Below are 16,239 nucleotides of genomic sequence, written 5' to 3'. Positions count from 1 at the left end.
TTAATGGGAGAGGAGTAAGAAATGATAAGGCCTCTGGGATGATCTCACCCATTCACCCGCTCTTACACAGAGATGTATGCGCACAAACACACAGAAAAAGCCCAAGGTCAAAATATTTGCTTTTTTTTCCTATCCTCTATGAAAATCTCTCCTACATGGAAATTGAAAACAGAGCTGAACACTCTGCTGATTTTAATGAAGCTGTCATGCGTGCTACACAGTCTAGATTATGTATATTCTTACTGTGCCCACAGTAACATTTCACTGTAATCTGCAAACCACAATAGTATGCAATATGAAGCTCACACTGCGCCTTCTAACCGAGCATCAGTCTCAGAGTGAGGGAATTATAAACATATCAGCTATAACAAATCCAATAATCCACACCAACAGGGACATAAAGCTACAGATTTTATATTATGGATTTGGGAAAATCCAGCAGCTTGCCATTGAATTTTCATTTAAAGTCATTATCAAACAACTCTTACTGGAACCTGAACCAATCAGATAGCACAGCTGGCAATAACAAACAGAGAGCATATTAATACAGACAATAAATCACTCTCCGACGGGTCATCACTAATGAGTTTGTACTGGATGGAGGGCGCTGATTGCTTTAGAGACTAACTAAATACAGCAGTTGCTAAATACTTTATTTGGCACAGTATATCATCAGAACTGCCTTTTAGCACATGACTAGATATTGCTTCTTTTATTCATCAGCCAGTTATTGAGTAGAGAAGCAAAACTATAGCTTTAAAAATAAATAAATACGATTTTTGGCCTACTCTGGTGTGGTAATTACAGGTGTGGAGGATAAGATAACCTCTTAAGCACTTTGGATAAACAGATAATATGATCGCCTGTGCCAGAGAACATCTTAACCACTGTGGCCCTAGACTGAAGCAGCAGCTTTTGTCCCCCGGTGAACAGCAAACGTCTACCGAAACAATTAAAATTTCTCCCACTCAAGCATTGTAATAGTCCGAATAACCTTTTAGTTTGAGTTTCTCTGCATAGTTAGAGAGGTGGAAGGAATCTCTTAATTGCCACTCTCCTCAGCCTCATTACTTTAATATAAACAGCTTTTCGCTGGGAGATCACACGTCTCCAGTCATGGTTTGCTGTGGCAATTTCTGAAGGCAGAAGATAAGAAAATGACAACAGCTAAACCTCCTCTTTACTCTCCATTTTTCTAGTATCAGCAAGCAAAAAATTGTGGATTTTTTTTCTTGATATAAGAAATAATCGAGTATGTGCCAAAAGACCTCTGGGATAGCTGCTGTTATCCTCCCTGCATGGACTAAACTTAAACATGGAGACACTGCCAATGCACTGGCTGTTGCTTAAGGGTTTGTTGTATCCTGTTAAAGTGAAACGTGCTTGATGTCATTTGTGCAGACTAGCCAGCGCTGTTGGTCTCAAAGGAACGGCATTTAAAGCTTTGTTTCAGCAGAGAGATTTCAGATCATTTCAGCCTGAATCTACAGTATGACACTGTATTTGTTATCTTTCTTTCCTTTTTTTCTCCTCAGGAAGCTCTAGCTCTGTGTAGTGACTGATTTGGTTAAATTCATATTAGCTGCAGCTCTTAGTTCCCAGTTGCAGTGTGGCTGCAGGTACATGGATACATATAGTGACTGCAGGGAGGGGAAAAAAGCAAAAGAAAACAGAGAACATACATCTGCTGAAAATCTATTATCTCCATTATAAAAGAAAAAGAAAAAAGAAACCTGGGGGCTTGCGTAAAGAGTCATGATGGTTTAACAGTCTTCAACAGCAATGTACCATAGGTCACAACAGTCAATTATACAGACAGATACCACAGGAGCCACTGATTAAGATAAAGAAGCATTTGGAGCAGATCCCATTTTCAGAAATAAAGAGCACCAGAAGTGAATGTGCTGCAGACTTGAAACCAGCCTAAAGGCTGCAGGCTGGTAGTTGTGCAACAGTGGTTAAATTATTGAATGGCTGCAGAAACCCTCATCTGTCAGTTAGTGAGATGGTCAGTCAGTTAGTTTGGAAGGCGGGCGCGATGAAACAGCAAGCGTTGTATCGGTGGTTCCACAGTAGTGTGCGTTGGGTCGGGCCGTTTTCACCTGTCACAGGAAGCCGTGTGGACTTGAAAGAGTCCTCGACTCAAAGAGAGGATTTAAGCGAGAGGAGAGCGTGTGTCTGTGTGATGTGAGACAGATAAATGTCAAGTTCTGAGAGAAGAAAGTGTCTTATTACAACTAATTGAAGTCAATTCAAGAAAGAGGACTAGAGATAGAGATGGAGGTCTTTTAAGCTGTCGTTTACGGTCGGTGAGTGAGGACGGGAAGGGGATTTTTCAAAAATATATCAAAAGACTCGAAATTTCTTGAAGTCAAAGTGAGGTGAATTGGTTTGTGACATTGAAAGCTTTACCTTATTCACTTATTCGTTTACCTATAATCCAACGACATCATAATAAGATTATATACACCATGAACCTGTACCCTCTGCTCCAACTATGATTAATATGTCAAAGTCAGCTTAATGATAATGATGGCTAAATTCATCAGGCCCTTGGAAGTTCTGCGCTTATCTGTCTGAGTGCCATAGGTCATGCACTGCATTAACTGCTTCAATTATTCATCCTCACTGCCCTCAGTTCTGGAAATGCACTGCAGGGTGAGGAATCCAGCATTGCCATTTTGCTTGGTGAAATATAAATCCCTTTAAATTAGAGGCTCTTGATGGATTCGACCCCCCGCGTGACTACTCAACACCCTGCAAACCTGAACCCCCAGGGGATCTATAATGCTGCAATTATATTTATCACTTCGATAGTCAAAAGGAAGGCCCTCTTCCCCCCAGTCTCTCTGGCTGAACACTTGGGAGTACATCACTATGGACTGACAAACAGCTGACATTCACGTGCTACATCTTTGTGCCCTTCTTAATCCAGCGTGCCTTTTCACTGCTGGTCTGGGACTTGGCAAAGTCAGAGAGTCCTGCGAAAGTACTGTGGTCTATTTTATGACCGGTTTCATCCCCGGTCTCCTGCTATAGCTAAATATGAGTCCTGTCCTTAACAGGCCAATTTCTCCTCCCTCGCAACTCAGACTAGATGTAAAACTCATTGTGCTGGCAACTTACTGCGATCAATTCCACAGTGATACGTTGTGGGAGGTTTTCCTGAAATGCAAGTCGTTTTATCAAATGGGAAAACTAAAACCCATCGCTCTGGCTTGAGTCCAGACAGACAGGAAAGTACAAACTACAGTTATCTCTGCCAACTTCACCTGAAGCCAGGATGAAGGTGCACAATAAGATAGTGCCTGCAGAGGAGAGAGAAAGTAGAACAAAAAAAAAAAGAAACAAAAAAAAAGAAGGAGAGGAAAAAATTGAAGAGATCAATACAGGCTGGCCATCACTCTAGTCTCAGCTTGGGGTAATGGGCAGCCATATTGCATTAGTCCGCTAGATAGTTCTCCTTGAAGTGGTGAAGCGAGAATCCTACTAATGCATCTGACATTTCAATGCAACCAAACACGGCAGCCACAAAGAAATTTCTCAAGGCCTCGCAGATCAACTTGCACGGATGCTGAAACAATATCCACCCGGCAATGCTGTTGTTGTTGTTGTTGTGCAGCTCTTAAAAACCAAAAAAACTAACTGTATTTCCTCAAATAAAACCCACTTGCTATCTCCGATCAAGGCCGGGGGGGTGTGGATCACAGAAACAAATAAATATAGCCCCTTAATACAGGCCAGGAAATGAAACAATCCCCTCTGCCTGAAATTGTTTCGCAACACGGCTGCTAAGAAATTAAACAATTGCAGGAAGTGTTACGTTTCAGTGTCCTCAGGGAGTGTGTCAGGGAGGATCCAGGTTTGCAATATGAAGGTTTTCCATGGAAGCTACAATGTTATGCATGTTAGTTGTTTTTTTTTTCTTCTATTATATTTACAGGTCATTTGCTCATGCTGTGCGTCATTAAACACCGTGTGAAATTAGCAGAGCACGAGTGCATTTGGTAGTTGGATTGATCACCATCCTCGTTTTGACACACATCGATGTGTTGAGGGCAAGCGGGATCCTCCAGGCTTAAAAGGCGAAGCCAACCCAGAAGTGCCGGAGACTACAGTTCCTCAAATAGCCACTTGAGGCTGGATCCAAATGCAAGTCAGCCCCCAAAGACTCCCACGTGCACACGACAGCCTGTTACAAAAAATGCTTTTAGTCGGCACTGCTAATTTTCCTGTTCATGAAAACTGTACGGGGGGTACATTTTTAATAACTCACCAGAGTAAATTTTATGAGAGCCCAAAGTTATGCATTATTAGAGACGTTTCCGCTTTGAGTGACAGGCAGATGGGAAACGGCTATAGCTGCTAGCTGTCTGCTGCTCATCAGCTCAGCTCCGTTGTCTGGAGCACTTTTAACACAATTATCTGACTAATCTTGTTTGCTGTGTGGCTAATTGTACCAAAAGACCACTGACGATGCCTGTGCTGTAGTATTTTGTTAATTTTATTGTTAATTTAAAATTAAAGCATTGTAGTTTTTTATATGCTAGGTATCTGTTCAATGCATCCTTAAATACAACTTTCTAACCATCCAAAAATAAACACTTTTAGCTCTAAAAAGTTGGCAGCCCATTGTTTATGGATCTGTGCATCAGAGTGATGCTCTACTTGTTGTTAAAGTAAAATAAAAAGTTTAACAGATAAACTCAGGCAATCTTGTTGATTTAATTTAAGACTGAGTCACTGCTCGCCACAGTATTAAGAGTGTAATGCAGTAACTTTAACAGGGCAAGTGGGAGAAGATTGGAACGAGGCTTAGTACCTAATCATGATCACTTATAGAGATGAAATGGAGGATATTAGAAACTAAGGCCTGCCTCTAACTAAGGCCTGCCTCTAACTAAGGCCTGCCTCTAACTAAGGCCTGCCTCTAACAAAAGCCTGTTACGTCCTGAAGTTGAGGTAAATAAAGAACCCGGTGATTATTTAGGAAATATAGTCAGCCATTTAGAATAATTCTTATTTAATTCAATACCTTTCTGTTTAGTCCTGGTGCAGAACCGGTGCCCCTGAATGAATTCTGTGACTGTACATTCACGCTATTACATAATTAATGTGTTTATTAAAGATAAGATGCCTTGGGTACTGGAAGCTTTCCGTCATAGGGAATAATTCCCATTTGTGTATGAATACAAAATACTGCAAAGCGACTGGAGCTCAGTTGCAACAGTGTGACTGAACAACAATGGCTTATAATTCCATAGCCCTTATGTAGCTGTTAGAGAGTCATAATAATATCACAGTGTTTACTGCTCTTTGCATAAGAATAAAGGAGACATCAGTAGGAAATGAGAAAACTAGCGGGAAGAAGCTGTGTTTATCTCAGGACACTGTTTAGGATAAATTTAATATCCACAATGAGTCTTAAATCAGGTCTTTTTCCTATTTGTTCCTATTCAGGCTACTTTCTCTCTCTCTTACTTCTGCCTCTGCCCCGTCTCTCTGTCGATGCATATTACGCAGGCACAAACAGCTTCTTAAAGTTTTAATGAGTGATCACACTGGACATGAATGCACACAGATAAAATATTCATGCATGCTGGACTTCTGATCGGTGCCTGTGGGACATCATTAGCTTCGCTCATTTTAGAGGTTTCTGCGCATTAGTCTATTAGAAGAAGAGACAGAGATCACTCCCTTCAAAATTACAGGAAATGGACTGGGATCTATAGAGGTGAGAAGCAGCAAAGTACTTCTGTGGCATGGCTGTGTCCTATCATGTATGAAGGGTAATTTTTCCCAGACCTGGGTGACATTCATCTTCTTTGCACAAAGGAGAAAAAGACAGAGAAGCTACAAAAAGCCCAGCTGTTGTTACCTCTTGTGCATTAAGATCTTCCTGCAATCATTCAGCATGTTTGTTTGAATACGCAGGGCACTGAAAATGTGGAGTAATGTACCCTTGTCCTAATTTCACACACAAACTGCAGCAGCAACTGCAGAAAATCTCTGCAGACCCTATAAAGCGCAGCACAATAAACTCCATTTTTTGATAAAGCTAGTTGACCCGTTGTACTGTATACCAACTGAGCATCTCCTGGCGACAGAAACGACCACTGCTTCACACAGACCGCTATGTGCCAACAACAGCAGCAATGTGGAAAAAGCTGGTGAGTCACGCGTGTGCACAATTTTCAGCCCAGTTACAGCCAGAAACCACCTCACCTGTGTGAATGCAAAGCTCTGCTGTAAGATCCTAACCTCTCTGGACACAAGTCCAAACATAATCACCTGTTTACCCAGCAAAAGGATTACCGTGGCTTTAAACAATCAGAACACAACAAACAAAGCTGTTTCTAATAGGGAACTTATTCTATCGACCATTAATTCTCTTTGTAATTATATGGCTTTTGTGAGAACAGCCTAAAAACGTTCAAGAAGCTCGACTCCATTTTCTAAGCAGACTAAATATCTTAAACCTCTCTGCTACATACAGACCAGAGCAATTCGAGCTGACTACTCAGAGAGACTTTATCACTTCCAGTGGTAAAAAAAACACAAAACAACAAAAAAAACCCCACAAAGGCAGAATATAAAACAAAACTCTCTCAAATGACCAGTTTCCGGACTATTCACTTTTCTCCTCTTTGGATAAAGTGATCATGTTAGACACGTATTTTCAAACAATACCCTTTCTGCTTCAGCAAAATACTCAATGATTGCATTTAAATAAGAGTAAGATGTGTTCGGGCTTTCCTCATTACTGTGACACGGCATCTTCTCTACAAGATGTTTCTCTGTCTACATTTCTAGTAACACTCCACAACTGGCTGGGGAGAGAAAGCAAAAGTTGCCAAACAGATCAATAATTCATCCACCCAAAACAGATTTTATAATGAATTGGTAAGGCAAAACTAATCATCTTCTGGGTGGGTGCAAGTGCGTTTTAAAAATTGTAAATACACATTTCAGAAAATAATTCGAACTTAACTTTGTGGACGGGTCACCTTTCTTTACCTGCTTCTTTGGAGAGTTGCGTGAAAGCCTCCACTCCCTTCTCTCCATAGCTGCCCTCCGAGGCGATGGTGGAGACGTAAGTCCAGTTCAGCGCTAGGATAATGTCCACCATGGCCTGGGCCTGGAACGAGTCTGGCGGAACCACCCGAGAGAAAAAGTCATAGCGTCTGTCATCACTCAGCTCCGGGGCCGTTGACGCGTAGCTGATCTGCGGGATCTTAAAGAGAAGAAGTGCGGCTGTTATTGTGGTGCAGCAGCAAAAGGTAGTTTCCGTGGTGACTACTCGGACAAATCACATTTTTTGAATGACTGTGTTTGAAATTGTGCACTATTTATTGTACGGTGCACTACATTTGCTCTCTGTCATTTTATTTAAGTGCTCTCAATTTAGTATTCAAAGTGTGAAATGTATGCGCTATATGCCCTCGGCTCGGCGCTCTGAAAAAAAAAATCCCGCAGTGGAACGCAGTAAGAGTATGTTTTTCTACCATTCCCAGAGACTGATAGAGTGTTTACCCGGGTCAGCCGTATTTTGAGGCTAAACTGCCTCAAGATGGGTGAGAAGACTTTTATGTCTTTGAAAACTAAATACAAAGCAACTTCCAGCAGCAACACTTACTAAGAAAACTGGAGGAGAAACAGCTCTATAAGAAGACAAGCATCTCTAAGGCTTACTACACATCATCTGTTTAAAGCATACTTAGTTTAAATATTACTTTAAGCCAAAGGGGATCTTTATTCTTAGTGTTCTTTAACACTACCCATTCTGTCACAAATGTTTGCAAAGGCAGAGTTTGCCACTTAAATTTTATACACCTGCAGCAATGGGACTGAAAATATCTGGTTCCAACGGTTCAAACTAGTCTTTAAATATCTTAAACTGAGCCTTGGGGCAGCACCTGCGTTGTCAGCTTAAGTTAAGTTTTCTGATTGGTTTAACTCTGCAAGCAGAACGTTTAAAGAGTAGGTGGGTGGGACTGCTGGCTTACATACAAGAGTAGAAAAACCTTAAACTGATTGGTTGGGGCAGTCTGAAGTTTTTGGGTCGTCTGATTTACTTGTACATACACTCAACTCATTGTCTGTGACTTTGGTCATGTTAAATAATAAGTTCCACCAATATAACAGCATATCTATGATAGAAAATGAAGGAAAACATAATAGCAAATCTTTAGCTAACACAGTGGCTAATGCAGAAAAATGTAAACACTGTTCATCTCCTTTCACTGTGTCATAGCCAGATGTTGATCAGTGTTTTTGACAAATTGGGGTGTAAAATAAATTAGCGTTTTATTTTCCTTATATTTCATATTACCTCATCAACTGATCAAGTACATATTCACATTATGCAATATTTTACAAGGCCTATATTGGGTCTATTACCCAGGCCATATGCAGAGCTCTCACTTTCAACTCTTATAGCATATCAATGAAGACTTATTACAGAAAATGCCTTTGCAGCACTTTTTATAAAACAGCAGCACAGATTGTACTCTGTAACACTTACCCCTTAATAAGACCTTAATCTGTCTCCATCATCCTTTAGCATAGCCAAATTTAGAACTTAACGAACTCAATATACCTGTGCTACAGACCTCATCTATGCACATAGAAAGACAAGTTTTATTTCATTTCTGGAGCCTTCTAGACTTTCAATCACATCCTAAGGCCTTTCTCAGTGAAGGAAGTAAGGTATCATGCACCAAAAAAAAAATACAAATAAAAAAGATGACTCAAAAACCTGGAGTTAAAATAAATCCATCAGGTGCTTTTCTTTTCTTTTCCAGTTGTCTAAGGGATCCTTCATTGTGAAAGCCCTGTTTACAAATTCAAGAATGGACTTTAATGTTCACATTATTAAGGTTTTTATGCTGAATGGACAAGAAACATGTTATTTAAAACTTGCAAACGGTGCTTTCATTCTGCCTCATTAAGACTCGAGGTGCCTTCTGCACTCGTGCTACATCCGGTCTTAATGGGTTAAAGAAAGCAACATAATCACACTTAATTATCACCCCAATCTACGCAGCTACTGTGCAATTTAGTGAATGAGCAGATAAATAAGAGTGTCTCAGAAGAACATATAACTGATTCAGTAAGGTCAAGCTCTTTACAAAGATGCAAGATAGTCATTTTTCCTAATGTTTAGAAAAAGGTTAATAGTCTGCAGGTGTTCTCTGAGTACCCTTTGAGTGGTTCAGATTTTGATGGAAACTCATTCTGTCAGTCCACCACTTTGGTCCAGAATTACCTATTAAAATTAAACAATTTTATGCCATGAAACTTTTCACAAGGCTGCATGGTTCACACGTCAAACATTTCAACTGTCCAGTACTTTGATTATAACCAAATACTTTCATCCTGACGGTATTCCTGGAATAGACTTTATGTTAGGGCTGGGCGATATGGCCTAAAATTCATATCGCGATATAAGCATGTGTGGTAACAATATATATTGTGATATATTCTTTTCTTCTGTGTAACGTATTTTCCACACTATAAGGCAAACTTAAAATCCTTTAATTTTCTCAAAAATCGAGAGTGTGCCTTATGTATGAATTCTGGTTGTGCTTACTGACCTCGAACCGATTTTGGCGTGCAGAAATCTGTTAAAAAATGTTTTAGTACAACTTTGGTAAGCCACACTGCTTGATGGATTGTCAGAGCATCACGGCTGCCGTAGTGAGGAGCTTCGCAGAGTAATCTGGGTCCAAAACTCCGTCCATCAGGTCCCAAAGTCAAACGAACACTGAGAGTTAAAAACGGTCTAAATTCTTTAATCTTTAATAAAATCTTCAGCGTTGCTGCTTTACCATGTGTAACAATTAAGTTTAACATCCAGGCATCCATGAAAACAGAATTTATTAAATTTAACGGAGTTAGAAGTTAACAGGAAGCTAGCTCGCTAGTTTCCACCTAAACATTTCATACCATGTTCTGACTGAGAGATTTTTGAAACTAATTAAAACGTACAGCTCTGCTACCACTTCCGACATAAATGAAGACCGAAAACTAAACAGCAGTGGCGTTTGCAGGGTTACTGAATCTGGACTACCTGATATATAATGTGATTGCTAGCGACACAGCTATGTTAGCATAACATTAGCACAGTGAAGCTGGAGGATGAACGCCAACTTTTTTTCCACTCGATAAAAGTTAACGTGAGGAATTCTGGTGGTTAGGGACAAATGCAATCGCATAGCAGGATGCTATACACGGGCCAAACTTCAGTCAGGAGAACAACTGAGATTACTCATCCACAATACAAGGTTAGTTATTAATAAACTGCAACAACATGGGAACAGAACAGCTGCGAGAGAATTCAACATTAATGAATCAATGTTATGGAAGTGGAGGAAGCGCAGTTTTTGGCTTTCCCCATATTTCAAAAGTGCTTCATCTCTTTGCTATGACTGTCGGCATAATTTGCAGATGATAAGGGTTGTAGCCACTGGGATGCTTTCGACCAAAACAGGCGCAGCTTGATGACATCATCAACATGCGCTATCGCGATAGAGCGGTATAGTAAAAATCTCTATGTTGGCCAAATTTATGTCGTTTCTGTCGTATATCGTTTATATCACCCACCCCTACTTTATGTGTGTTCAGACAGAAAATGAAGTCACTTTTAAAGTCACTGCAAGGACAAGAGTGTGCACGAATTTGTCTGGAAAGATGCAAATTGATGCCAAGACACATCAGTGTGTAATAATGGAAGTCTGTGCATAACCCAGGGATTTAAATGGGGTGGGAAAGAATGGCAGAATGGGAGAGCAGAAAAAACTTTCACAGACACACGCAGTGCACCCAGTGTTAGCTGTAGCTGTGCATCTGGCTGTTTGGGGTGAATAAACACAAATAATCCAGCTGTTAAATTTGCACAAATGACACAAGGCGACGCTTTGCTTTCTGTGTCTGAAAACAGTGTTTCTCTTCTATTCACATGAGCTGTATTAGCTACTAAAAATCCAAACTCCTCAGACAACAAAGGGATCTAGTGTTTAGCCAGTGTGTTTCGGGTTTTGCCACCATAACCACATCTGCTGTCACTTTTAGGTTAAAAATGCCCCCCTCCCCCTCCGCTTCCATTAGACAGGTGGGTGCACAAGCAGGGACATACAGCATGTCCTCTTGAACCCAGTGAAGTAGCCCATTACACAGTCCATTAAAAGCAGTGTGTGAATGGCATTCATTTCTGTTAGCGTGATCAAAAGCAGTCGGACACTGGGGAAACACAAGAATGAGGACACTGCAGCTCGCTGATGAGAATGCTTCAATTCACACAGTGTGAGCTATAGCTTTGACCCACAACTCACAGAGGGTCAGTTGCACAAAACTGACAAATGGAGGACCAGAGGTGGGGGTTAGACTCAAGGTAGCTCAATATGTTTCGAGCAATAAACAAATAAACACATAAAAAGAAGAAATCAGCCAATGCCAAATTTAAGTCAATGTATAAGCAGGGAATGCTGCTGCATCACAAGTCAGATACTACCAAATCTGCCTAAATTGAGTGTACTGGGTTAAAGATGAAGTACAACAAAGTAATGGAAAAGCAAAAGCAACAGTGATTTGAATTTAAAAAGGCTCTTCTTTCTGAAAGTGAAGCACCTATTTGGAACATTTGATAGGGTTCTATCTATCAGTGCTGCTGTAGTAATACCGTTGAGTCAAAAGGTGTTATAGGTTTGTTGAATCACGTCCTATCTCCGCTCCAGCTGGGACCAAAAGCTTCTTGAACATTTGACTCTCAGGAGCTTTTTGCTGCAGGGAAACATTTAAGATGGCAATGTCTTTTTACTTTGTCTCAGGCTTGCACCCTGTTGATATAATTTCTCCACTCCCTATGTCACAGGAATTGCAGCGCAAACATTCGCACGTTCAGTCGGTCCTTTTTTAATTAGCACTTTGACCTCCAGGTAACAAAAGTGCAAAACCCTGATTGAGGAAAAGCTCGGTTGCCGAGATTAAACCTGCTGAAAGTATAAACTGATGCTGACAAGATTGTAGCACCTTTCAATTTTCCTATCTGGTGGTTATTAATTTAGCTCCCTGTATGAAATAAGTGGATTAAATTAAAATCTTAACTTGATTATCTTTCTCAGTAGATTAGAAGAAACCGAGTTTCACGTTCCCACTTTGGTCACAGTTACGTGACCGATTCTCAAATCCGTCAAACAAATAAGCTCTCGTTGCAACAAATTGCAGCAGATTTGAATGTCTTTAGAGACGCTGATAATGCAGACATAATCAGGCAAGGAGAACAGATATTTCATCAACACTTTTGAATTGTTTTTCCGCAAATGTCAATCTGGAGTAAAAGATTTGTTTTCCCTCAGTCCTTCCATCTAATTTCCTTTTATCTATATTGCACTTGATACTTTTTGTGAGTCGCATGTTTCAATAAGACATTTGACGCTATTACATGTGAAAGATGACAACATTCATAACGACGTCTTTTACGCTACAGTGCCAACAAGGTGAAAAGATGACGCCGATGCCTGAAAGCAGTCTGTGTCGATGACAACTACAATAACCATGAACTGATCATGAGCAACTAAAGTCAGGCCAAGAAAGAATGATTAATGATGCCCCCCTTTCAGTATCACAATTACCCAAAGCTGATGTCTGGCACCTGTCATCTGCAGTATAGATCAAGGGAAGGATTGCTGAGGGTAATCGTTGGCTTGCTCTTGAATGTATCTGGGCTGACAGGATCGATGGAGGGAAAACACAGAGGTCTGTTATAGGGGACACTGTTTTATTGATTTACCACCACAAAGTGCCGTAGCCGCCCTGAATAAAAATCTGTTGGTGGAGCTTAACGAAAGTAGAGGGGGAAAAAAAGAAGAAAAGGAAGGCAGAGACTGAAGGTGGGAGGTGGGAGGAGGGTGATAATCTGCTTACTGACATTAAATGAGAATTTCAACCTGGGTGTTTAAGTGGAGAGGTGACTAAGCGAGGTTGTGTAAAGGTTAGGCGCATTCACAGTTAGTGGGAATGCCAGGTGAAGTTAATTAGAGCACCGTGGCCTTTCGCTTGAATTTTCACATACGGCAGCCCACAAGCACCACGGGCAGCTCTAAAGAAAGGTGAGAGACTGTAATGTTTGTGCTTAAACTGTCCTGCTCTGCTAATGTGAAGGTGATAATTCTAATGAGCTGAGAGCAATTCTTGCAGATGCTGCTAGCTGCATGGTCTCTCTCTTGTGCCACAATTTGTGATTATTTGAAGAGAAATGTGCAGCATATGGCACGGCACGACTCTCAAGCGGGGTAATGGCAAACATCTATCCCTGAAGATATGAAGGGACACGTATCCTTCTGTACAAAACAGAGGGCTATAACAGTCCCTGGATTCTAAACTAAAAACAAGGGCCATCTTTCAAAGTCAGAATTTCTCTTAAAAAAAACAAAAATGAGACTCTGACTCCATCACTCAAAAATTAGGCACAGAACACTGGAATATTGTCCAGGCTGGGCTTTCTATCCATTAATCCAAGAGCAACTCTCAAAAACACAGCTCCAAATAAACTGTGAGTGACACGGCTGAAATGTTTCCCATGGATGGCTCTAACTGGAGCAAGGGCATCCAGGCAATTCTTGTTGCAGGAATCCCTGTGCCTCTATTTGCTGCATGATTAGCTTCTAAGTATATCTTGACATCAGTCAGCTCCACTCGGCTGTTGGTAACAATTCTCCACAGTGATGGCGGAAATGACAGCGGGTTCTGACAGACTGAACTCTAACCCCATGCTGTCTGGGGCTGAGCGCCAACACACAGATTGTCCACATGACACCAGCGCAATCACATGCAAACTCTGAGCGTGATCCTCCAAACTGGCCAACCAAAAAGCTACACACCCTGGCCGTAATAGAGCAAATAATTGCTGCCAGAAAAAAAAAACCCATCTCTCATCACTAGATTTATTTGTAGCTCCGCTGCCCGGCGTTGTAAAACAACGATGGTCGATATTCTATAAACAAAATAATGCAGCACTATAAACAGGCCTGTAAAGATATTGAGCTGTTATCAAGTTTTACAACTTTCCCGCTAAATCAAGTCTCGAAAGCTGTGGTGCATGGCGGGCGGGGTCGGGAGGGGAACACACAGACATGGGTTTGTATTCAGACAGCAGTGCCATTTGTAAGCAGGGCAGAGGTAATGACTGTGTCCATACATGCAACCTCAGGCTGGGCTTTGGTAATCTCTCTTTACCAGAGCGTGGCACTGCCAGCACAGCCGAAGAGGCAGGGAAGGAAGGGTGGGGGGAACTGACAGCTTTCCCTCCCTCTATCTGTCACCCTCTCCCCCTCTTTCTTCCTGCCCATCTGTGTCTCTCATTCTCACTCAAATTCTCCTTTTGTGAAGGCTCTGTCTCATCAATGTGCCCCCATACAACCTGTAACTCTCAGTCTCGCTCCCTTGTTCTCCGCCCCTTGGTGTATTTCAAACCCGCTGAAGGGAGACGAGTGAGTTTCATCTTCCTGTGCGTCTCTTCCTCCCTGTCGGCTGACACGCCCATACAGATGATCAGCAGACACTTCCTGCCCAGAGAGGTCCTTAGGCTGCCAGTTTCCCCCCAAGCCGAGACAATCTGCCTTCAGTCATTTGCTCGAATGCCAGCCAACTTTGCCCTTCGTGGTGTCCTTCGTCCTCCTCTTTCCATATTTTTTCATTTTAACCCTCGCTCCAAAATTCTCCCACATACAATTAATTTGCAAAAGCAAATATAACTGCTGGGATTTTATCTTTACAATTTCTATCAACAATGCATCTGCAAATTTGTCAGTACCAAAGCAAAATCAGAATGTAGAAGGTTCACTGGGAGGTCATTTCATTCACAGCAAATGCTGTGCCAACTTAACCTCTTAAGCCCCAATGCCCCCTGATACAGGGGCAAAAAGCAGGAGATCAGGTAGGCTTGGGGCTTAAGAGGTCAAAGAGACTATTCTTATAATGATAATGTTTATGAAACGTCAAGTGTCGACATTAAAGTTGACACATTAAACATTTGTTTGTTTATACATTTAGCAAATATCGACAATTAAAATAGAATTTGTGTATATTTGAAATTGTGTTTCAAAGTCTGATATTCACTCTCCCATTAGCTCAGGTTTTGGTCTCTACCAAGTATGCTGCTATGCACCAAAGAAAGTCTCTTTAATGAGTCAGTCACACTAAAGTTAAAATAGGACATTTAAAGCTCATGGTTGCTCAGACTGAGAGGGCAACAACCACAACCTCTGGGTGACCACTTTTGATCACAAAGCAACTGGTCAAGTCATCTGATGAAAGTGAACCGGACTCCAGACAGTCTCAGTCCAACTCTGACTGACTGCTATCGCACTCAAACAGACTGGCAAAGATAATCGCTGCCTGGAAACCGCTGTCTAATTTATAAACGAGACAGATTGCTAAGACGTTGCGATCAGTCACTTGTGTCTCTTTGCAACAGAGATTTAACTGGTTTGGAACTGATTGCATTCTGACTTTATTCTTATATAAAAGCACGGTTGCCAAGCATTTATGTCATTTTGCAGTTAAATTGGTGTCCTGCTGCGACTGTGTCACTATTTGTGGAAGTATTTATGAATTTCTGATTCATATTTATGATTTTATGGATGGACTATAAGTATAAGTAGTTATTTTTGTGTAAACAAAAAATGAAACATAATTTTCCTGGAGATTAATGAAGTATTCTGATTCTGATAAATAGATGTCAAAAGATTTACAACAGACGGGAACAGATTTGCAATTTTTGCCTGTCTTTTGTAGATAATGTAATTTCAAACTTGAACCCATTCAATTGCAAACTGATAGCAAATGAATGGATTTTAAATGAATGGGTTGAATGGAGTCAATAGATTTGCTGACTCCATCTGTTTTTAGCCACTTAGAAGACGGAAACTGACTGCGAGCGGTCACAGACCTGATCCTTGTCTCCAAAGTAACTATTTCGAATGCAGCGAGATCACAAGTGTGTTGCACAATAGAAATCATTTTGACCGTGTCTAATCACTGTTTACGCTAGTGTGACTGCACCGTAACACTTTAGTGTGCCGCTATCTACTAGTGGCTGCCTGCGTCTGACCTTGAACAGAAAGAGTAAAGTGTGTAAATATAGGTTATTATAATTAAGTACAATTACAATACATAGACTGAATTAAAATTAAATGCGAATACAATTAAAGTTGCACCACGCTAACATGGTGATGGAGC

The 16,239-nt window shown here is 41.0% G+C and overlaps 1 protein-coding gene across 1 annotated transcript in view; it reads right to left on the bottom strand.

Annotated features, from left to right (window-relative positions):
* The window catches only part of LOC102776692 (metabotropic glutamate receptor 7-like), a 72,469-nt gene that overhangs the window by 37,142 nt on the left and 19,088 nt on the right, over positions 1-16,239 (bottom strand). The window contains exon 2 of the mRNA XM_006796360.2: positions 7,018-7,234. Within this exon, the coding sequence (XP_006796423.1) occupies positions 7,018-7,234 (217 nt within the window). The remainder of the gene's footprint in view (positions 1-7,017; positions 7,235-16,239) is intronic.

Source organism: Neolamprologus brichardi, chromosome 20 (genome assembly GCF_056152115.1).
Source record: "Neolamprologus brichardi isolate AB-2024 chromosome 20, ASM5615211v1, whole genome shotgun sequence".
NCBI lineage: Eukaryota > Metazoa > Chordata > Actinopteri > Cichliformes > Cichlidae > Neolamprologus > Neolamprologus brichardi.
Note: the sequence above shows the minus strand (reverse complement) of the source record. Positions and strands in the feature narration are given on the sequence as shown.